The sequence below is a fragment of the Herpailurus yagouaroundi genome, unplaced genomic scaffold (genome assembly GCF_014898765.1).
Source record: "Herpailurus yagouaroundi ecotype Mexico unplaced genomic scaffold, PumYag 139, whole genome shotgun sequence".
Taxonomy (NCBI): Eukaryota; Metazoa; Chordata; class Mammalia; order Carnivora; family Felidae; genus Herpailurus; species Herpailurus yagouaroundi.
The window spans coordinates 13,421,135-13,444,919 of NW_024412394.1; the positions used below are offsets into that span (position 1 = coordinate 13,421,135).

Genomic DNA, 23,785 nt, shown 5'->3' on the forward strand with positions numbered 1-23,785 from the left:
CTGGACTCCGGACCACCCCTCTGAGGGCCCTGTGCTATTGCCCAGGCCTGGGGACACACAATAAAACCCAGTGTCTGCTCTCTAAGAACTTAGAAACAATGTGGGGAGACAAACCACATAGACACAAACAGTTAAACAGTGCCAGACAATAAGAGCAAAAGGAGTTAAGAAATAGCATCTTAGAATCTAGTTCTACAGATTGAGTCCTTTCCCCTTTTGCTGCAAAAGAGTTGCTTGAGAAAGAGTGCACCAGCCGTGTGTACTATTGTTTTTGCAGTCAATTTCTAGGAGATGCCGCTGCCCTCATATGTCATGTGCTTGAAGTAGCCACACCAGAAGGGCTCACTGTCCCTGGCCAGTGCTTACTGTCTCCCCGAGACACAGAACTCAGAAGGTGCTAGTCAGGAGCCAAGTTCAGTTTAAACGAGATAAATCCACTTCCTTGGTCTCTCACTCTTTTATTCCTCATTTTTCTCCATATCCTGAAGCCTGAGAGAGAAAGGAAATACGATCGAGGAGAAATACTGCCCGTTTTTTGTTCCCTTTATCACCTTGCAGAGCCTCCTGTCTGTATTCTCCTCTGTTATCCATAGAAGCATTTTTCGGGGTGACTTCCACTCCTCGCCCTGCCTTTCAAACTTCCCCTTCCAAATCCCTCGGACAATAGGTTGCCCGGGATCGCAACTTCACACTTTTTGCAAATAGCTAAAGAGAAGGGGGAATAAAGGAAGGAAGAAGAGAGAGAAGTGGGAATGGAGAGAGAAGGGGAAGAAAGGAAGGAAGGGTAACTAGAAATGGCCCACAAAGGAACAGCCATGAGAGAGCGGCGACAGATTCCCGTCGTCAGCCATCCCCTCAGCTACAGTTCTCTCTCTTCCATGGTTACCAGGAAGGGAATGGAGAGACTAGTTTGAGACCATTTGAGCCTCTCGCGTTGCAATGTATGGCCAGTTGTGCACAGGCTAAATTTCACTATCTTTGCTGTTGTGCTTTTTGTGACAAAGCAGATCAAACAAAAACTACTGTTTCCCATGTGACCTCCCAATGAATGTGAACCCACACCTCTCTTCATTTTAAATTAAATGGAACATTTTGGTCCCACCATTGACCCATTATGTTGGGGTTATACTACAGAAAGAAGGAACGTTGTTAAAAGTGACAAAACGATGACAAATGGACCATTAACAACAGACATACATCTTGAGGACACTCATGACGCAGTAATAAAGAGTGACATAGATTTTTATGTATAAAACTTCTGGGGCGTCTGGGTGGTCGAGTCCGTTAAGCAGCCTACTCTTGATTTCAACTTGGGTCATGATCTCGTGGCTCGTGAGACTGTGCCCCACATCAGGCTCTGCACTGATGGTGAACTGCTGTTTGGGATTCTCTCTCTCTCTCCCTCTCTCTCTGCCTCTCTCCCCCTCCCGCTCCCACGTGCGTGTTCTCTCTCTCTCTCTCTCTCAAAATAAATAAATAAATAATTTTTTTTAAATTCTGAAGGGACTTCTAATTCTGTTGCTGCAATAGATGCATTACAGGAAACCACAGTCCAGACCCAATCAACCAGACATAAAATTGCTATGACTTCAAAAAGGAAGTATACAAGTACCACAGCACCTTCGGTCTTCGATCCTCTTGGCCATATAACGTCTCATCTGGTGTTTCCAACACTAGGATCCCATGAACGCAGGATTGCAGTTTGCAGGAATTCAACTTTAAAACCCCTAACCTAAGTCCATAGTAGGTAAAGAGGGGTGAGTGGGGCCAAATAAAGGAGAGGCTCCTGTTGGGAAAACGGATGGGAACCAATGGCCCCGCGTCAGAGTGCTGAAGGTCTATGAGGCACTCAGGATCACAGCCAGGGTTGCTAAGGTAGGGAGAGATAAGTGACGTCCTACATGTACATGATCTCTTATAGAGCACGCCCCAGGGCTAGGTGATTTTATCCCCTCTCATCCTCATGAACAACTCAGTGTGAAATGGGTGAGGATCACAAAAAGATCTTATTATACAGGATTATCTGCTGCCCAGAACTCACTGCAATCAGATCAACAAGGTATTGTTTCTAGAGGCCTCTCTGAGCCCCTGGGACGGCTATTAAACAGAACCTCGCTTTGTAATGGGATTTTACCTGGTTGCACCTTTGAGAATAGCAATTTGGAAAGAAGAGACCTTCCTTAGGTCTTCACACTTTTTGCAATATAAACATTGCAATGCAAAAACCTGGGGGAAAAGTTTAAATACGAGAAGAGATCATTGTACCCGAATGAGACTACTGTGATTTAGCTGGAAAAGCATAATCCCGAGGTACTGATTTGAACGCAGGAGTTATGGTTTTATTTGACTTGGCACTTCCATTCTTTTTTACGAGACAGGAGATTGTTTCAAGGACACAGGCATGGGACACAAGGGCACGGGACACAAGGTGGTCCTAAGAATGCCTAAAGGTCACTGAATTAAGCTGCTTTCTACCGCCGAACCAGTTTTACTTCTTCAACTCACAGTGTTCTCAAGAATTCTGACAGCTATGACCGAGATCTAATCTGTAAGTGCGACTACTACAGGAATGGAGTCACTTTTTTAATAAAGTAGGAGGAGGGTTCCGGACATTTACGGAATCCAGCAAGATGTTCTTTGCTCGTGTTCTCCTAATTAGATATATCAGAACAAGTGTCCTGACTGGCCATTTAAAGGGCAATTCAATGAAATAGCTGATCCTAGACCGATCCTGGACCAGAGGAAAAAGGTACGCTATCCATCGAGGGCTTTACTGGGTCAACTGACAACACTGGAATATGGGCAGTGAATTAAAATACTGTAGCGGGGGCGCCTGCGTGGCGCAGTCGGTTAAGCGTCCGACTTCAGCCAGGTCACGATCTCGCGGTCCGTGGGTTCGAGCTCCGCGTCAGGCTCTGGGCTGATGGCTCAGAGCCTGGGGCCTGTTTCCGATTCTGTGTCTCCCTCTCTCTCTGCACCTCCCCCGTTCATGCTCTGTCTCTCTCTGTCCCAAAAATAAATAAACGTTGAAAAAAAAATTTTTTTTAAATACTGTAGCCAAAATAAATAAATAAATAAACCCAGGAGCTCTTGATAACGTTAAAAAAATAAATAAATAAAATAAAATAAAATAAAATAAAATAAAATAAAATAAAATAAAAAATACTGTATCCATGTTAAATTTATTAAGTTTGAAAATGACTACGTTTTTTAAAGAGAGTATCCTTGGGGCGCCTGGGTGGCTCAGTCAGTTAAGCGTCCAACTTCAGCTCAGGTCACGATCTCACCCTTTGTGGGTTCGAGCCCCACGTCGGGCTCTGTGCTGACAGCTCGGAGCCTGGAGACCGCTTCCGATTCTGTGTCTCCCTCTCTCTGCCCCTCCCCTGCTCACACTCTGTCTCTCTCTGTCTCTCAAAAAAAAACATTTAAAAACTTAATTTAAAAAATTTAAAAAAATATAGAGACTATTCTTACTGTTAAGAAATGTATACTAACGTACCTAGGCTTAAAGGGCCATGAAATGACTCAAAAATTATTGTACGCATGTACATATGTATATAGGTCTTCCTTAACTTGTGATGGGGTAACATCCTGATAAACCCATCGCAGGTTGAAAGTATCATTTAATACACTAAGTTGAAAATGCATGTAATACACCTAACTCATCATTCTCAATTAAGAGAAAAATACACCTCACCTATCAAACATCACGGCTAAGCTTAGCCTACCTTAGACATACTCGGAACACTTACATTAGCATACAGTTGGGCAAAATCATCTCACACAAAGCCTAGTTTATAATAAAGTGTTGAGCACCTCGTGTAATTTACTGCATACTGTACTGAAAGTGAAAACCAGAATGGTTATTTGGGTACATCAGGGTTATAAGTGTATTGGTTGTGCACCCCCGTGACCGCGTGGCTGAGAGATGCCTGTCACCCAGCATCATGACAGAGTATCATTCTGCACATCACTGGCCCAGAAAGACCAGAATTCACAATCTGAAGTACAATTTGGAGCGAATGTATATATATATCACTTTGGCAACGTCGTAATGTCAAAACACCTGAAGTTGAACCATCATTAAGTCAGGGACAGTCTGCATATATACACTACGTATTATGTAACACTATTTTATATATATTATATAACATTATGCTATATGTAACAAACTCATCTGTGTTATTACGCATGTCACAACACAAAGTCTGTATGTAATTTTATATAAAAAGAGCAAATAATAAAGCAAAAGGACAAAAGTTAACCACCAGTCGATCTGGGCACAGGTATATCGGTATTCTTTGTACTATGGCCAATATTTCCATAAGTCTGAAATTATGTCCAAATAAAACTACGTTTTATGAAGAAGGAGGGGAGAATTAATTGAAGCCTTCCTTCCCCAGCTGGGTTGCCTGCAAAGAGACATCTTATTCAAATCTATGCAGGCTCTATCCCAAACAGGATGTTCCCCCCAGTCTGATTTTCACTCAGACTAGCAAAAGGAAGCAAAATGAGTTTGGGCTTTTTTTTTTTTAACTTTCCCTAAATTTCTGATTATAAAAATTGCACGAGCTTATTATAGAAAATTTGGGGAAAAGAACAGACAACTAATAAAGAAGGGGTAAACAGCACTCAAAAATTCCACTATACCCCACCAAACTGGAAGAAACATTATTTTCATTCTGGCGTATTTCTTTTCAGTCTTTTCCCAACATTTTAAGAGAACCAGGATTATATTGTGTAAACTGCGTAGCCTGGGTTGGCTTTGTTGTTTTTCTTTTAAGCTAGTATAAACATTTCCCTATGTTGCGGGTAAAAAGAACAACACCTCATTAAATCGTCAATGTCAACACTGTATTCCACTACATGGATATGCCATAATCTACTTATTCATTTCCCTAAAACTAGGCCTTCGATTATTTTTAGTTTTTATTTATTACACAACATGCTGAGTTAAAAGTTTAAGGTCTTTGGGCTCAAATCTTTTTTTTTACTATTTCCGATTTATGCCCTTATGAGAGATTCACAAAAACTGAATTACTGGGGCAAAGGGCACAAACATTTTTAAGACTCAACACAGGGGTTCCCGGGTGGCTCAGTCAGTTGAGCGTCTGACTCTTGATTTCGGCTCAGGTTGTGATCCCACTGGATTGAGCCCCCGAGGATTCAAAGAAAGGGAAGTTACTACCACAAGTTAAAAACTGCACTCGTCACATCAAACTTAGCTGCTGGGACACGTCCTGTTAGCTGTTTTTAGCCTTCGGAAAAAGGAAAAACTGAAATATTCTAGCCTGTATCAGCACACACTGACCACTCGGTAGAAGACACAGGGTCCAGCTTCGGATGATAACCAGTAGAGTAAGCTTTGGGTGTCTATAATCTAAAAGACTTTCCTAGCCTCCTGATAGAAATGGGATCCTCAAAACACAAGGAGGGGGAAAAGCACTTGTGAGAAAGTGACAGGAATCTAAAAGCAAGGTTCAGATTCAAAAAGGCAAACTTAATGAAGACAAGATGGGTTTTTTGCCCTCTATTTTTCCAGCAGCCTCGTATTGTAGAAGCAAGGGGCCTAACAGTCAGGAGATACGGAGTCAGTCCCATCTGGGCTGAACAAACAACCAGCCTGGGTCAAGGACACAGCCAAACTTCCCTGAACTCTATCTCCCCGCTTGTTAAATGACACGGTTGAACAAAGTCCCTAAGGGTCATTCTCAGGTCTCTGATTTGTCAACATTCTCCTTTAAATGTGCCGGGGAGAAAAGGGCAGAGTGGTTATTGTCTGTGAATGTATTACGTCAAATGCGGACCACCTCATTTTTCATAGCACAGCTAGATCCAACAGCACATGGTATACAGCAGCTTCCAGAAACTTTGCATTTCCCACTCCTTCAGGCAGCAAGGACTAAGAAAGGACAGGCATGGGGATCTGTGAGCAAGGAGAAAAGAAGGCTCACCATGGCCATTGCAGTAGTAGATCCACTTCTCCCGGTTCTGGGTTGGGGTCATGGATTTCTTCAGCCCTGCCTTTTCCACAATGGCGCTCGGATCCTGCCGGGGCCCCTTTTTCAGAGTCCTTGAGCTTTTCCGGATACTGCATACCACTATCACCACAAGCACCAGCAGCAGGAAAAGCACAATCATCCAGGGCAAATGTTCATTGATGTCAAAATGCTTGTGTAAATTCTGTCTGGGGTGACCCCTCTTGAGGCCTTTGATGGGCGTGCTGGACTTCTCCCCCCCAGTGGCCTCCATGGATGGCAGCAGCTTCAGGATGTGTCTGTGGTGGGGGCCTTGCTGGTGGTTGACTACCTGGAGGTTTGGGAAGGTCTGGTTCACGCCTTCCTCACCCCTCGCTGAGCTTGTGTTGTTGGGGACTGTCCCTTCCTGGATGCCACTCGGTACCTTTGGTCTAACAGAGGCAGAAGAGCTGGATTCTGTTGAGTTCATGCCTAGAAAAAAGGAGGGGGGGGAGAGCTTTTCTATATTTGGGGATCTGTATATTCCTCCTCTTCCTGTTCATCTTCAAACCAGGCCAGATAACGCAAGATATGAACTGTTGGAGCTTAAGAGTAATTTATACTGCACGTTTTCGTAAGGACTCTAACGGCACTTTTACGTGGAAGGTAAAAACTAAACCTAACAGCTAAACTCACTTCCTCATGGCAAAACCAACAGCATCCTCAGGGACCCAACATCTGAGCTTCAGGCAGCTTCTCCTATGCTTCACGTTCAGAGCAGACCCATGAACGTTCAGGGTTCTAGTCAACTCTTAATTGTGCTGATTATTCACAAAACTAATCTAATTCCTTTACTCCTCCTCCTCTTGACCATTTCAGGATCCAATGGTAAAATTGAGACTATAACTAAGGTAGGGAAAGAGCTCAAACTCAGTTCCAAATCCAACCAGGGAAAGCTTTGGTGAGAAAAGTCAGTGAATAAAACAAAGCAGGACTTAGCATCGGCTATTAATAGATTAGTAAATTTTGGGCAGCTTAGTGGACTTCTTTCAGAGAAGCTTGCACATACTCCTGGTGTGAGAGCCAGGGATTTCGAGTCCCAAGAGACAGGATGCAGAGACTGCATCCTTCACTGAGAAAACCTGGACAGTTCACTTGAACTCTTTGAGCCCATTTCTTCATTTCAAAATGGCGGTTGTGAGAAGGCCCTCCTTACAGAGTTATCATGAAGGTCCAGTGTAATCACACACAAAGAGTATGCTAGAAAGCACAACTCAAGTTGGCTATCATCTCATGAAAATTAATCAAAAAGGACTTGGAAATAAATAATAAATTTTATATTCTGCCTGACGTCCAAATCCTAACAACTAAGATACTTGATGAAGGGCATAAAGTTAAAATAATTGGAAAAATTAAACTTATAGGTGCACCTGGGTGGCTCAGTCGGTTGAGCGTCTGACTTTGGCTCAGGTCATGACCTCACAGTTTGTGGGTTCAAGCCCCATGTCAGGCTTTGTGCTGACAGTGTGGAGCCTGCTTCAGTTTCTCTGTCTCCCTCTCTCTCTGCCCCTCCCCCAGTGGCTCTCTCTCAAAAATAAACATTAAAAAACTTTTTTTAAAGAAAAAAAATTAAACTTATTATTTTCCAAATGTGAATGCCAGTTATGTTCAACATGCTACAAATGTGCTTGTTTCCTGAAACTTCTTTCTTTCTCCTTTTATGCCCCAACTTGTTTCTAATATTCATCCTTCCCTTCCAGGCATCACGGTATTTTCTCCCCTTATCCCTCCTTCTTTCCTTCTGACTGTGTCTATCCAGGATTGATTCCATGTTGGAAAACTGAGTCTGGATGGAACCTTGAACATCACGTATTTAACAAGTTTGAAACCAAGGCCTGAAGAAGTGACTTACATAAGGCCACACACTATCTTTATTTCTCTCGTTCTTATTTTTAAACTTGATGTGACCTAGTTTTTAGATATTTGATCCCCCCCAACAGAAAACCTGAGTCTAAATGTTTCCAATACATGCAAAGAAGCCAGGTTAAATTAGCCACAAAATGGAGGCCCCTTCCTCAAAGAGTGACTTTGGAATATACAAAATGGAGAAAACATCCTCTGTACAAGCCCATTTTCTGTAGTTCCACTGGGCTCCAAGAAAGCCTTTTTCAAATAAGTAACTCATGAGGTTAAGTTACCTTTGGGAATATAGGTGGAGGAAGGGACTTCATAGGATTCCATGTGCTCCGGGTATGAAAAGATGGCTGTGCCAGGGGAAGGTGAGGTCGTGCTGGAGGACGAAAGTGTGCCACAGACGTTGTCTGCTTCCTTGGTCCCCGGCTTGATCACCACCAGGTTCTGACTCAGACAGTCTGTGTATGCTTTGCATTTCATCACACTAGAAGGCACATCAGAGAAGGTACCCCGAGCACACTGCTTACACCGCACGTCCTCGGTCTCTGTCCCTTTCTTCCGCACGCCCCAACCCACAGGACACACCGTATGGGGGGTGCAGGTACCATTAAACTGGAACATGCCAGGTGGGCAAGTGCATTCTCGGTCAGTCAAGGCAGCACAGGGTAATTTCTCAACCATCGGCCATGGGCATGGCTGACTACAGTCATGGCATTTCTCTATGCCATTCTCATGCCTGGTAAAGGTCCCCACAGGGCAGCTACTACAGACACGCAGGCTTGTGTTGGTACAGTGCTCGGACACATACGTTCCTGCCGGACATTTGTCACAGGTTAGCACCTGGCCAGTGGCACGGTCCACATGGTGGTATTTGCCAATGAGATTTGGGGCCTTCTGTTCTGGCTGAGCTGTGGTGGTGCTAAGGAATCCAAGCTGAAAGAAATAAAAGGGGAGGGAGAAGGGATAAAAACCAAGAAAGTGTTAGATGGGAACAGAGGAGAAGAAAGAAAAGAACACCACAACCACCATCGCTCCCATTAGAGATCCAACCGGTCCCATAGCCTCTTAACACAGTAGGAAGAGACCAAGACTCTGATTCCATCCTGAGGCCTGATTTGGTTTTGTTGCGTGACCTGTGCCTCAACTTCCTTCTTTTTCTGTCTGTAGTGACATGAAGTTGATGATACCGCTCAAATCGATTACAAAAAATCAACTGAGAATATGAACATGAAAACACTCTGTAGTTCATATTCAAAATGCTATACAGGGGTGCTGGGCTGGCTCAGTTGCTGGAGCTTGCAACCCTTCACCTCAAGGTCGTGAGTTCAACCCCCACGGTGGGCATAGAGCTTACCTAATTTTTTTTTTTTTTCAAATTAAAAAAAAAATTGTTTTTAAATGCTGTGTAGAAGTGAAAAGTCCTAATGCAAGAAGAAACTAACTTCCTGAATAGTTGTCTTCCTTCTCGTGGCCCAAATGTTCAGTTGCCATTGCTTGGTACCAGGACAAAGCAACTGAGAAGTATGACGACGTCTATTTAAGCTACTTCTTATCAGGGGTTAACTGATAATGCATGATTTTTTTCAAAGCTTTTCTCTATGCAACGCCAAACATTTTTTGGTTTTGTTTTATTTGCAAAACAGAGGCAGGCCCTTGGCATTCTTAATTTGCTTTCAACAATAGAGTCGATGCTTTTAGATGTACATCCTGTTCTGCTCAGCCTCTGAAGACCATGGTTGCAGGAGCATGGACCTACAGACACCTAGGGGGTCCAAACACAAAGCTGGGTCCAGCAGGGACTCAACAGATGTAAATTTAAAAAATTTTTTTTTTTTCAACATTTATTTATTTTTGGGACAGAGAGAGACAGAGCATGAACGCGGGAGGGGCAGAGAGAGAGAGGGAGACACAGAATCAGAAACAGGCTCCAGGCTCCGAGCCATCAGCCCAGAGCCCGACGCGGGGCTCGAACTCACGGACCGCGAGATCATGACCTGGCTGAAGTCGGATGCTCAACCGACTGCGCCACCCAGGCGCCCCATCAGATGTAAATTTAATTCACAGGATGGAAACCTCACCCAGCTAGATTTTACACTAGCTTCCAAACTGAAAACTTCAGAGAAAGTAAATTATATTTGTGGCACTAAATCTTGAGGTCCTTCCGAGAGGGGAGAAAAATATTTAAGAATGAATATTAAGAGAGAGCTTTTCTGCATGAATGAAGGTTGAGAGGGTCCAACAAGAAAGTTCCCACTGCCCTCCTCAAAATGGAGAAAGGTCAAGAGTCAAGAAGATAATGGCTGCCTCAAACTACCAGATACCCATCAGGGCAATTTCCTTCTAAATTAGAACCAATAACTAGGAGAATAAAAGCAGAATTTTTTTCAAAAATTGATCAGAGTTCCTGTCTCCTTAGCACCCTGCAACTTAACCCAAGATTCAGTTCCCCTCCACTGCAAAATTTAACTAATTGAATCAAAAGTATCATCCTTTACTCTCTCCCAGGGCCACCTCCAGTTAAACAACAATACTGAAAACAAATTTTTAGCTTGTGAGAATCTAGTCATCGTTTCTTTAATGTGAGACACACACAAAAAAGCTAGTGGTTGATTTTTCTTGGTAAGAAACTTAACTGCAGGTTGGACTGTGAAGAAAAAGAATCTCCTGCTTAATAATGATAAATTCTCTACTATCATCCCCTTTTTGCTTCTGGCTTTCTTTCCCTTTCTTGGTCTTTCTGTTTGCAAAATCAGCCCAGCCACACTCTTCTGAGCATTGCAGACGTATTAGATTGAGGGAAGAAAGCCCATCACCATCGTGTGGAGCCCAAGTTCCATTTGTCAAGCACATGAGGACAAATCTTGTCCCCATCTCCTTGACACTAAGGACCGACCCAAGAAGTCGCAAAAGTGGCCCTGCTCTGTGTTGCTCCAAGTTCCTTTATATGTAGCTTCTAAGTGCACAAGCGCTTCTAGATGGACACAATGTTCTGGAAGTTTGAAAGATGTATAAACAACCCAAATGGCAGGTTATTACACTTTTGTAAAGGAGATAAATCAGAGAACATACAGGAGATCTGGCCAGAGAGTGGTGGTCAGGACAACCACCACCTTGCTGTGCAACGTATGGGCTCTGAGTCTGGCCCCTACCTGTGCAAGGCTAGACAGTCAGCCAGGCATCTACTCCAGGGTGGCTCTGCAGAACAAGCATAGTGGTGAATAGCAGTGTGTGTGTGTGTGTGTGTGTGTGTGTGTGTGTGTGTGTCCAGGCATGGGGTTGGAGCTTGTCTTCTATAGCTTCACTTCACTCCCCAGGATGCACACTTCTCAGGGATGCATCAGCCCCTGACTACCGAATTACCAGAGGTTCCCCCCCCGACTGCCCCGCGGCGGCACACAAAACCCACTTCCAGATCCCACTGCACCCCCGCTCTTCACCACTCATTAAGTAGATGTTTCAGTTCTCTGTTTCTTTAGGATAATTTGTCAGATTTCTAACTGAAGCAAAGCTCGGGGCTCTTTAACTGCATCATACTAAGTAACCCACTTTATAGACAATGGGGCTCTAAAAATGGACCTTTCAATTACCTCATGTTACAGGAGGCAATTCTGGCTCCTACACACGGAGTTAACAATGATGCCTCAGCATCTCACCCGGACTGAATGCTAGAAATGAGATTTGTGCAGAACTAGGCATCTTGAACGCACTGGACAAACGTGTAGTGAAGACCTACTATGTGTATACGAGGCACCGTGCCACCGGCTGACAACGGAGCCCTGTGAACTCCATTCCAGCCCCATGCAGTGCACCTTCTAAAGCAAGGTGGACAGAAACAACGAATTACATCAGGTATTACTTAATTCCAATTGCGATTACTGCTAAGGAGAAACACAGAGTCCCGTGAGGGGGAGGTTAGCACATGCTTCCTAGCTCAGGGATGTTATGGAAGTGTTTGGAGTCGTTCCGAAGGACAGAGAAGCAGAATTTAATTCTGCACAGGGGGAAGGGAGGGCGGATTAGGCAGAGGGAGCCCCACAGCAAAATTCTGAAGCAGAGGGGCACCTGGGTGGCCCCGTCAGTTAAGCATCTGACTCTTGGTTTCGGCTCAGGTCATGATCTCACGGTTTGTGGGATCGAGCCCTACATCGGGCTCTGCGCTGACAGTGCAGAGCCTCCTTGGGATTCTCTCTCCCTCCCTCTCCGCCCTTCCCCTGCTTGCATGCTTTCTCTCTCTCAAAATAAATAAATAAACTTTAAAAAAAAAAAACCTGAAGCAGAATAAAGCTTAGCTCAAGAACGAAAAAAGTTTAGGTGGCTCTACCTCAAATGCAACACAGTGGCCATAGTTAAATTTGGAGAGGCTCTGAATTTTTATCGTAATCCAAAACGCAATGAGAAGTCACTCTGCATTTATATGGGGGGAGGGGTACATATAATCACATTTGTGAATAAAAAAGTTAACTGGCAGCAGAGTAGAGGGGGAAAGTGGCTGGGGGGAGAATGGATGAAAAAAGGTGAAAGCCGAAGCGAAAGTCAGGGGTGGCTGGGATTAAGGGGGTGGCCATGGAAAGAGAAGAAGGCAATGGATTCGAGAGGTCAGAGCAGCTAGATTTGGTGAACAATTACCTATGGAAGGAGAGAGAAAAAAAATCAATCATCTTCATATCAGACTTGAGAGCACCATTCTCGAGGCTGCCCCTGAAGCCAGGAACGTGCACCTGTGGGCCATGGCAAGGTCAGGAGGTAGGGCTCCAAGCTCCCCATTTCTGCCCCAAACACAGCAGCTCTGATTTACCAATTTGCTAAGGGGGCTGGGGCTCCGAGTAAGAACTCAGTTGAAGGAAGGATTACTCCTAAAACAAGTTTGCAAATCACTGCACTTGGGGGACCTCTAATATCTCTTCCAATTCCAAAGTCAATGGCAAAAACCCATCTGAGCTACAAAGCTGGAGGACAGTCCGTTGAGTGTTCGACTCCTGATTTTGGCGGGGGTCATGATCTCAGGGTCGTGAGATGGAGCCTGGAGCCAGGCTCCGTGCAGGTGTGGAACCTGCTTGAGATTCTCTTTCCCTCTCTGTCTCTCCCCTGCCCCTCCCCCCACTCACACTCCCTATTAAAATGAATCTACTATATAAGTATTGTCAGCCTGTGGGAAGACCAGACCTGAATAAGAAAGGATATGTGCACTAAGGTTTAGAAAACAGAAGACGAGTTTTTGTCCAGGTTATGCCTTAAGATCAGTTGCACCTTGCCTCACGTGTCTGTCAAATTAGGTATGTTGTACTAGATCCTATTCAACTCTAACCTTCAAGATCATATTCAACTCTGTCTGCGGCTATAGGTCAAGTTCCACCTCCTCCACGAAGGCTTTACAATTACTCCTATGTCTAGGATTCCAAGCAGATGAGCAAGCTCTTCATCACATTTCCTGTTTCTAGTCTTCATTTCAGGTGACTAATTACATCTTGCTGGTAATGTTTGTTGATGGCCTCATAAGTGTATATATTTATCTTCCCATAATGATTATAAGCAGCTCAAGGCCAGGGACAACCACATGGATTGCATTTCCTTCCTTGCTGAACCACTTCAATAATGACGACCATGGAAATCATAAACAAAGCAACCTCAGAGCCAGGGGTCAGCGAACTAAATCGCACATGCTACTTATTCTTGTAAATAAGTTTTACTGCAATGCAGCCATTCATTTAGGTATTGCCTATAGCAGCTTTCAACTACAACAGCAGAGCCGGATAATTCCAAAAGAGACCAGATGGCCCACAAGCTTAAAAATATTTACTATCTGGCCTTTTACAGGAAAAAAGCCAACTAATACCTGGTCTGAGAAGTCAAAGGAAATGTCAAAAAATGCAGGGACCTGGAGCCCACTCATAGGAACCCTCAGACCTTCTCTCAGTCTAACAATCAGTATTGAGTTCTTGGCTTCCTTTGTTGACACACACACCAAATCTGATCCATTTATCCCCTGCTTAAAACTCAATAGCTTCGAGGGGTGCCTGGTAGCTCAGTCAGTTAAGCAGCCAACTCTTGGTTTTGGCTCAGGTCATGATCTCACAGTTCGTGAGATCGAGCCCCGCATCAGGCTCTGCAATGACAGTGCAGAGCCTGCTTGGGATTCTCTGTCTCCCTCTCTCTCTCTGCCCCTCCCCTGCTCATGCTCTCTCTCTCTCTCTCTCTCTCTCAGATATATACAAACTTAAAAAAAAAAAAAAAAAACCTCAGTGGCTTCACATACGACTTAGGATGAAATGCAAAATCTTTCACAGAGATCGGACTTCGTCTGCAATATCATCCCTGCCCTTCTCTTCCTAACTTAAATCAGGTTTCACGTTGTCCCCTCCCCTTTTTTCCTATGAAACCCATAATTCTGCAGTGGTACATCTGTCAAGTTTAGGTGTGCCTTCCCACCTGGACAAGCTCCATGAGGACAAGGATAGAGTCTGTTTCACATACCGATGCTAACGCAAGACCTCAAGGCCTGTACCCGATTCATGACATACCTGACAAGTGTTTATTGACTCAATGAGTGGATGTGCAGACCACAAACAATTAGAAGCAACAAATTACAGTGTGATGGTACAGAAGCGGCTGCTGGAGCACAGGTATGAGAGCCAACGTGAGAAAACCAAAAGGCCTCCACAATGTAGCCATCAGAATCCAAGTCTGGCAGCCTTCGGTGGGCGGGCACACAGTCTGTTTCACCTCCAAAGACACTAAGGACACATCACCGTTTTAACAGAACCATGCCTGATGTACAAGAATTACGTTGGGCGGGGCGCTTGCGATGACAACCAGATGTCATAAAGAATTTAAAACATCCCTCTTCCTTTTATTAAAAAAAAAAAAAAATCACAGTAATGTGAGACTTGGATTTGTGAGAGGTATAATGAGATTATTCTTCAGAAACTATTTATGTTCCACCCTAGTCGAAACTTCAGTTCTTGGGAAATTTTCATTTATCCGGGATGCTGATTTCACCGGCCATAATGGATAAATAACCAAATGTCAGTGTGCCAACCCTCACCGTACAGGATGTGGGAGTGCTATAAATGCTTAATGAGTAGCCAAAAGACCAACCCCAGGATAAACCAAATTGCAAAAGAGGAAAGAGGCAGCTCCAAAATGACCAGCTGTAAAGGCCCCCAAGGCTGCCACACTCACCTTGGTGGCCCACATCACACCGGTCCTGTTGTCACTTCTCCTCTAGGGCACTGGGATGAGACTGAGGACCAGAAGCACCCAGATGTGCAAACATAGGTCAGATTGCTGATGTTTATAAATCTTGAACAAGTCTTATCCCATGACCTCATCCTTCAAACAAACGGGAAAGAAAATCCCCTGCCGTTTACCTGTACAATGTATTTATGCCATTCTTGCTCTGGATCAAATTCCAGTAATTTTTCATGGAAAATGAGTAAGCTCAAGGCAGTGACAAACTTCTGCCTATTCACAATGGGCAAGCAGGAAGACTGCTTTTGAGTTTGCTAGAGAAAATGTTTAATGGCACGTCAAACTATTATTTTAAGAGGGATCTCAGTTACTGTGATATTCTAACAAAGACAAGGCAAGCAAGTTATTCCTGAGATGGTGACCATAAAGCCTGCCAAGTGATGCTCGAAAGGCAAAAGCCAGGCAGAGCTAGGCACCCCCAGAATTTCTGACCATTTTATTATGAGTCACATCAAATTTATAAGCAGCAGACATTGCTGGGAATTCTCCAAATTTGAAGGGGAAAAAGAACGGTATGAAGAGGAAAGCTGGAAGGACAAAGCTTCCACAAAACACAGATCTGTTCCCAGGTATGTTATATAAATTTGGTCAGCTTCTTGCATTCCCTATTATCTACGCTGCCTTAAAAAGGTCTTCTGTTGCTAGGGCAAAAGCAGGGACGGCTGTTAACGTCGGCGAATATAAAGAAACACCGAGGCTAGAATGTGCTGACTCCAGGGCTGGAAGGAGGCGAGCTCAGGGCATACTGGGAAAAGGAAAAACACAGGCACAACTTAACCCAGATGCTGTCTGGCCTGGAACCTGCAATGCAGAGGAGTGCCCGCACCCAGCACTGAGTCCTTGGACCACAGATTTCAGCTCCTTCCATCTAGGCCAGTGGCTAATTCCGTCGGCCAGGACCCTCACCTACATGGGGAAGCCACATTATAAACAAGACAGTGGTCAAGGTTTAGGGGAAACACTTTTCTGCGCTCCCTGAGCATTTATAGAATCCTCATATAAACCAAGGCAACACTAACAACACCAGCCAGGGCAACGGTCCCGGCAGGAGAGCATAAACAAGACCTATTTTAGCCTGGCGTGTGCCCTGCAGGCTGGCTCCACCAGGTCCCGGCTGTAGGATCTTGGCGAGTGACCCAACCTGTGTCTCCGTGTCCCCATCGGTATAATGGGGAGAACTACTCTCCCAAGACTGTTTTCAGGATTCATTGTTAATACAGATAAAGCGGGTATAACACGCGAGACACAAGTCAGCCCCCCGGATATTGTAGTTATTTTAATCATCACTCCTTCTGCTTATCACATTACTATATGGTAGCTTCATTGCCTTGGGATTAGACAGTCTCCTAAAACACCCCAATTAAAATGCAAATGTCCAGTTCCTGAGAAGTGCATCAAAGACACCAGATTTTAGAGGCGCCTGGGTGGCTCAGTCGGTTAAGCGTCCGACTCTTGATTTCGGCTCAAGTCAAGATCTCAAGGTTCGGGAGTTTGAATCCCACATTGGGCTCCACACTGACAGCATGGAGCCTCCTTGGGATTCTCTCTCTCCCTCTCTCTGCCCCTGCCCTGCTGATGCTCTCTCTCTCTCTCTCTCTCTCAAAATAAATAAATAAAACGTAACAAAAAAAATTTTTTTTAATTTTAAAAAGATACCAGATTTTAGAAAGCTGTAATCCTAAAACATTCCCTACTAGCCTTGGAGCATGCTACAAAAAGCAAAAAGCAGAAAACAAAATACAGAGTGCACGGTGAGGAGTTAAGAGACAAACAAGGGCCAACTGACACTTGAAAAAAGGTTTAACGTGTAAACAATACATAGCAAACGAGAAAACACAAGAGAGGAGAAAGGATTTACTTTCAATAAACTGTACTTCAGACAGATGCAGCAGCAGAATTTCAGCAAGCATGTCCCAGAATGAGTTTCCCTGACCTGGTCCGACAGGATGCTCATGCTCTCGGGTCTGAAACACGGGGAAGAAACTCCCGCCAGTCTCCTGCTTTTTTATAGCCCAGTCCCCTGCTTTTTTATAGCCCACGAGCTAAGAATGATTTTTACATTTTAAATAGTTGCGGGCGTAGGGGGGTGGCGGTGGGGGTGGGTGGCTGGGGTGAGAATCAAAAGACGAATAAAATTTTGTGACACATGAAAATTTGAAATTCAAATTTCAGTGTCCACAAATCCAGGTTTATTGGAACACAGCCACGCCCATTCTTTTAGGTATTGCCCAGAGCTGCTTTCAAAGCACAAAAGCAGAGTTGAGCGGTTTCCACAGAGACCACATGCCCCTCAAAGCCAAAAAAACACTATCTAGCTCTTTACAGATAAAGTGTACCAACCCCTGGCCTAAAAGTTTAGGAAATACTCCTGATGGCAGCCCTCCCAGAGGCACAATTCATATTAGCCTGTTGTGGCTCCAGGAGGCTCCGCAGGAGGGCTGCAGAAAATAGTGACTTCGCTGAATCCGGCATTTCCCAAACTTTTTTGGGCACTGGCCATACAATCCTTTACTCACGCAAGATGGATGAACACCCCGCAGAACACACTGACGCAGTTTCCACCACCAACGTGCTGCTCGAGACCAGAAAAGTCAGCTAACCTGACGTTAAAAAGATCAAGCATAAAATTCAAAGCCGTCAGAATAGTCGGTTGAGCCCGACTGTAAAGAGATCCATTTCTGACTATTAAAACAAAACCAATGACAACCAAAGACACTCTCGGACACAAAAAAGAGGGGGTTTAAGAATTTACTCACCTCAATTTTTGTTATTAAATATAATGTTAAAAGTAGAACATAAAAATGTGTGCCACACACAGCTAACAAAAGCTTATAACCAAAAATGTAACGAATGAATGCAAATGATGTTAACATAAATTCCACCCAACAGCTGAGACAGAGGACAACATGAGTAATTAATTACAAAGGTAATTATCACATGGATAAACTTATGACACCCTAGCAATCACCGAAATGTAAACGTGGGCAACCAAGGACCCTTACATATCTATATTAAAGCCGCACAAATAAATTAAAATGATAAACTCCAATGTTGGCAGCCTTGTGGGCTAGAAGGCACATTTACAGTTCCTGGTGGCACTTTAAATTAATTCAGTCTTTCTAAAGACAATCTGGCAGTATGCAGCTAGAGCCATAAAACGGTTCATTCATTTCCCGTGACCCAGCAATCCACTTTGGGGAATACACCCCAAATATACCTCACTTTTGGGAACAACCCAAAAGGAAAAAGAGCAGTTGGTCTGTAGAGAGACAACTTCATCAGTGCTGCTCGCTTGCAGAGCAAAGCCAATAACCCAAGCGTCCAACGGCAGGGTGGCTCAACACATGGCCAACCGGAGGAGAGACGGCTATTTAAAAATGGCAGGCGGGAAGGCTTGAACTGCATGAACCACAGGCACCTCAAACTGCCAACACACATCCAAACTTTGGGTTCCCGAGCCCAGCCACCCCTCCCCCAGCTTTCCCCTTCAAAGTAGTCAGACCACCAAAGACTCCACTCAGGAACCAGGGAGTCCGGCTTGATGACCGAGTGAAAGCTGTTATGCTTTCCTTCAGCTCCTGCCCCCTCACATCTCATGGTCAGTAAACCCTCTCCAAAATCTTTCAAATCCAGCTAGTAATCCCCATCTTCCCTGCCACGACCCCAGAACCATAGTCTTTCCCCTGAACTCACTGCAAAAGAATCCAACTGGCCCTCCTGTATCTCCAGGTCCTCTTTCTTTCTTTTTTTTTTTTATGTTTATTTATTTTTGAGAGAGAGAGAGAGAGAGAGAGAGACAGAGCATGAGCAGGGGAGGGACAGAGAGAGAGGGAGACACAGAATCCAAAGCAGGCTCCAGGCTCCAGCCTCCGAGCTGTCAGCACAGAACCCGACACGGGGCTTGAACCCACGAGCTGTGAGATCAATGACCTGAGCCGAAGTCGGACACCGAACCAACTGAGCCACCCAGGCGCCCCTACAGGTCCCCTTTCTAAGCCTTACTCCACAGAACCGCCAGAGTGATCTTTAAAAGAAATCTCATTAAGGGGCGCCTGGGTGGCTCAGTCAGTTTAGCAATTGACTTCAGCTCAGGTCATGATCTCATGGCTCGTGAGTTCAAGCCTCTCATCGGGCTCTGCACTGACAGCACAGAGCCTGGAGCCTGCTTCAGATTCTGTGTCTCCCTCTCTCTCTGCCCCTCCTCCACTTATTCTCTCTGTCTCTCTCTGTCTCTCTCTCTCTCAAAAATAAACATTAAAATTTTTTTTAAGAAATCTCATTAAAATCATATTACAAGGTTGCTTACAACTGTATGCCCAGCGACACCCTGACACGTTCACATCTTTAAATGGCTTGTCCAACCTGACCCCTGCCTGCCTCTTCAACCTCAGCCCACACTCCCTTTGCCCCTACTCACTGAGCACCAACTGCAATGGCGTTCTGCCTACACTCTGAACATGTAGACTCCTTCCTACCTCTGGACCCTTCTACATGCTGTTCCCTCTCACTGGCATCCTCTTCCTTGTGCTCTTTCAGGACATCGCCCTTCCTGTCTTCCCTAATAAACTATGAACTCCAAAAGGGAAGGAGTAAAAGGCCACGAAAGGCCTTTTACTATCACACCCAAAGTCTAGCAATGCCTGACATTTTGCAGTGCAATTTAGCAAGGCGCCGTAAATATTTATTAAATGAAGGAAAATGTCTCTGTCAGATAAGATAGATGCATAAAGGAAAGCAGAATACAAGCAAGTATGTATACATCAGTTTTAACTACTCGTAAATGTGTGTATATCAAAGAATAAAAATGAATTGGGAAGAGAAATCCATACCCACTTGGTTCCTCAAGTCTGCCGATTCGCCTAAGTTTAAAATGTCCTTTGTTAATAACTCAAATACCCTTCAGTTGTAGCTCAAAGTGTTGAGATGCAGCTCAAGACCCAACTACCCTCCAGCCTGTCTAGAATGAATGGTTAGTTTAGAGCGAGATCCTGGACTCCTAGAAGTAAAGGAAGAGCAAAAAGTGAATGATAACCAGTTAAATTATTCTGGAAACCTGTTACCATTTGCCTTTGAATCTTTTCCTCCCTCCCCGGCCCATTTCTCTTAATCCTGGTGAAGCCAACTTGGCCGTACCTAGGATGAAATCAAATAATGGTCTTGTCTCAAGAGTTCTTTGAGAAACCAGAATCCCAACCTCTTTCCCAGAACCAATGGTTAAACTTCTCCTCATCCTTGGCCTTTCTTTAGTCTACTCAGCATCTACAATCTAGGAAGAGATATGTTTAAAAGCCCGCTTAAGAGAATGCTAAAAGTGAGTGTCAGAAACCACACACAAACACATGACTTACGGGATCGTGCAGATCATGGAGTTCAACCAGTTTCTAAGAGACCTGCAAAGTTACTGAAGTAAATACTACTAACAGATGAGGCAAACCCATGCACTAATCCTACACAAATAACCAGGCTGGCAGCGAAGAAAACCCTACCAGGTCCTCAAGTTCTCCGGAAAAGTGAGTTAAAACTACTTGCTAAGCAGAACCCCTGTCACACCGTTACTCACTAAGCAAATATTTGTCAAAATGACCCAAGCCGTAGGAAAGCAAAGCATCCATTCCCTAGTTATAACATTTCAGTTTGCAAGAATATCTTTCCATCCTAACCATGGCACCATCGTCCGTCCGCTTTCAGTCCACACACACACACACACACACACACACACACACACAGGTTGCTCTTACTTTATAATCAGCTGTTCTGGCTAAACTTCCTAGTGCCATCACAGGGCAGAATAGCTTGCCAGGGAGAAAGGGAAATGTTCGACTCTCAGGTAAAATCATTCCCTTAACGAGAAACAAAATTCCAATAACTGAAGGTTACTTGTTCCCTACCCACAACTTGGCCGAGAAAGCATTGTGTACGAAGCCACAATGGCCTAGATGGGAATCCTCTCTCTGCCACTTGCCAATTGCTTGACCATAACTTCTCTCACACCTCAATCCCTTACTTATAATATGGGGCTAATGCTACTACATCACAGACTTGTAAGATATACTGAGATCATTTGTAGAAGGTATTCAACACGATGTCAATGGTAATGTCAATAAACAGGAGCTTAGTAATATCCACATCAGTGATTAATATGAACAGCCATTAATATTCCTCCTCTCTGGGCTCTCGGTGCAGAAGCCTTCTTGAAGCCACAGGTGCTCTCATTTGATTCTGGGACTCACGGACGCAAGCCTTTCCTGCCTCCTAAATCCATTAAACTCAGGTTCCTTCTCCCAAAACAGATCTGCATACAGCTCCAAGCGGATGACCCACCAAGCAGTTCTGGTGGTGAAAAGGCAAATGGAAAATGATATAAGATCGGGGAAAGAGCCCCTGCTATGACGTAGCTTACAAAGCCCCCTTACTTCTCTGTTGTTTTCCTTTTGTTCTTTACTTTGCAACAAAGCCTTAGACAGAATTTCCAAATCTCCTAAATTTTGTTTAATGTTTATTTATTTTTGAGAGAGAGAGAAAGGGAATGAATGGGGGAGGGACAGAGGGAGAAGGAGATACAGAATCCAAAGAAGGCTTCAGGCTCTGAGCTGTCAGCACAGAGCCCGACGTGGGGCCCAAACTCACAAACCACGTGAGATCATGAACTAAGCCGAAGCTGGATGCTTAACTGACTGAGCCACGGAGGCGCCCCCATAATTTCCAAATCTTCTAAAGAGGAGATGGGGCTATAGAGGTCAGTGTCCTGACTACCCACCTACACCCGGCCCACTCTCACCCTGCTTGAGCTCCCTTGGAGCAAACTTTCCCTCCACTGCAAGCATCGGTCTCTACAAGGCCGGGATGCTGATCAGGGCGGGGCGCGCGGCCGCGCGCGCCCCGACAGCCAGAATCCAGGGAGAATGGACCATTCCAGGAGGACTCTCCACCCCTCAGGAAGAGTGAGGTCAAAAGCGTAAATATCCGTGAAACCACGGGTTTGAATCAACAGCCTGAATATCAGTGAGCCTCACCTGTCTGCAGCCCCAAGGTTAGGACACACTCACTGACACCTGCCAAGCTCCTCCCTGGTTATACCTCTGCCCGGGGTTCCTCTCCCCTGGACTCAGGCCAGGAAACGGGAGGTGGTAGGAAAGCCAGGTGGCAGCAGAGAAGCCAATTTCAGACTCTTGTTTATTTTTTGGTACTTGACAAATACAAACACTCGGACAAAGCCAGTATTTATTCATGATCTAGCACCCCTCCCCAGTTCCTAAAGAATCAAAGCTCAGCAGCTGCTACCCCGGCAGCAACAAAGCCCAGTGTCCTGCTAATGCTAAACACGGATCCAATTTGGGGGAACAAGTTGACTCCTATTAAGGCTTCTGTTTTCATTCCATCAAACACACATATCTGTGCCTGATGACCCGGACTGAATCTGCTTCAAATGGTCATCGGGCACATGCCCAAAGGCGATGACATACCCTAGGCTCCTCCAGTCACAGAGCAGAAGCATCTGAGTTTTCCAGGAAGTTGCCAGTGACTTGGCCTCAGCAGAATTTGCCAGGCCTGTTTGGGGGGGAAGAGGGTCAACAGCGTTTAGTGCTTAATGGAAAATAGACGTTGCCATTTATGCAGTGATAAGTCACTCAATTCATACTTGCTCCTAAATAGTCTGGCGATCTGACTATTTCCTGGCATCAATCAATCAATCGATCGATTGATCAGGTTTACCCAAGCCAATTATGCGTTATAAAGAGCGGGTGGAGTACAAAACCAATTTGCAGCTTGTCAATGGAGTCACCAAAGACTCACTTTCACCCCTCACTTTCACAGATGGACTCAAAGGCAGAGTTGAAGTGGGATGTCTCCACATTCGGATCTACAGTGCAGAAAGTACACAGATCACCTGTTAGAGAGCCCCTTAAGCCACGCCTACTTGCCTCTATCCAATAAGACATACCTGGAGAAAGTCACCTTCTTCAACCTGTCCTGGAAAAGAGGGCATTAACTGTTTGGACCACATCCAGCTCGGTAGCCTTTGTGCAAATTTAGCCACACTAAAACACGTATAATTTCGCCAGTTGGTGATCTGTGTCTATTTAGTCTCAGGTTTTTTTCCTTTAACTTAAGGTAGTGTACTTTCCACAAGGAATTTTTTTCTTGCTGATCTGGTTTGCCCGTGTATTTTATTTTACAGTAGATTTTTGTCTGTTTGTTTTGGACTGAACCTGAGGCAGATTCAGCCATATGCCTTTGGAAACAGTGCAGATTGAGAAAGCTTGATCCTATTCTACACATTTTGACAAGGGGGATGGGAGATTCACGGGGTAAGTCAGAAATCCTGCGTTCCAGTACAAGTCGGCCCTCCCTATTCTTCCGATTATAAGTCACTTCCCCTACCAGTGCTAATGTAGGTTATTCTGAGACCTGGGAAGGTTTTTCTTCTGCTGGCTTTCAAACTAAACAAGCCAAAGTCACTTAAAGTAGTCTAAAGATTTTAACATCAACCACACGTTGTGTATTACTTTGAGTACATTCATCCACGGACTCCGTATCAGCCCTACTGATAGCCATGTGCATTTTACATACCACAGAAACCGTGCCTGAGGAGCAAGATCCAAATCCTAACTCATCCCTGGGTTCCCACTGCCTAGTACAGCGCCTCTCTCAGAGCAGGTGCTCAG

At 44.7% G+C, this 23,785-nt stretch overlaps 1 protein-coding gene across 1 annotated transcript in view; it reads right to left on the bottom strand.

Annotated features, from left to right (window-relative positions):
* Positions 1-23,785, bottom strand: part of TNFRSF21 (TNF receptor superfamily member 21) — a 70,896-nt gene that overhangs the window by 42,627 nt on the left and 4,484 nt on the right. The window contains exons 2-3 of the mRNA XM_040473712.1: positions 8,156-8,804; positions 5,955-6,449 (exon numbers count right to left, since the gene is read on the bottom strand). Of these exons, the coding sequence (XP_040329646.1) occupies positions 5,955-6,449; positions 8,156-8,804 (1,144 nt within the window). The remainder of the gene's footprint in view (positions 1-5,954; positions 6,450-8,155; positions 8,805-23,785) is intronic.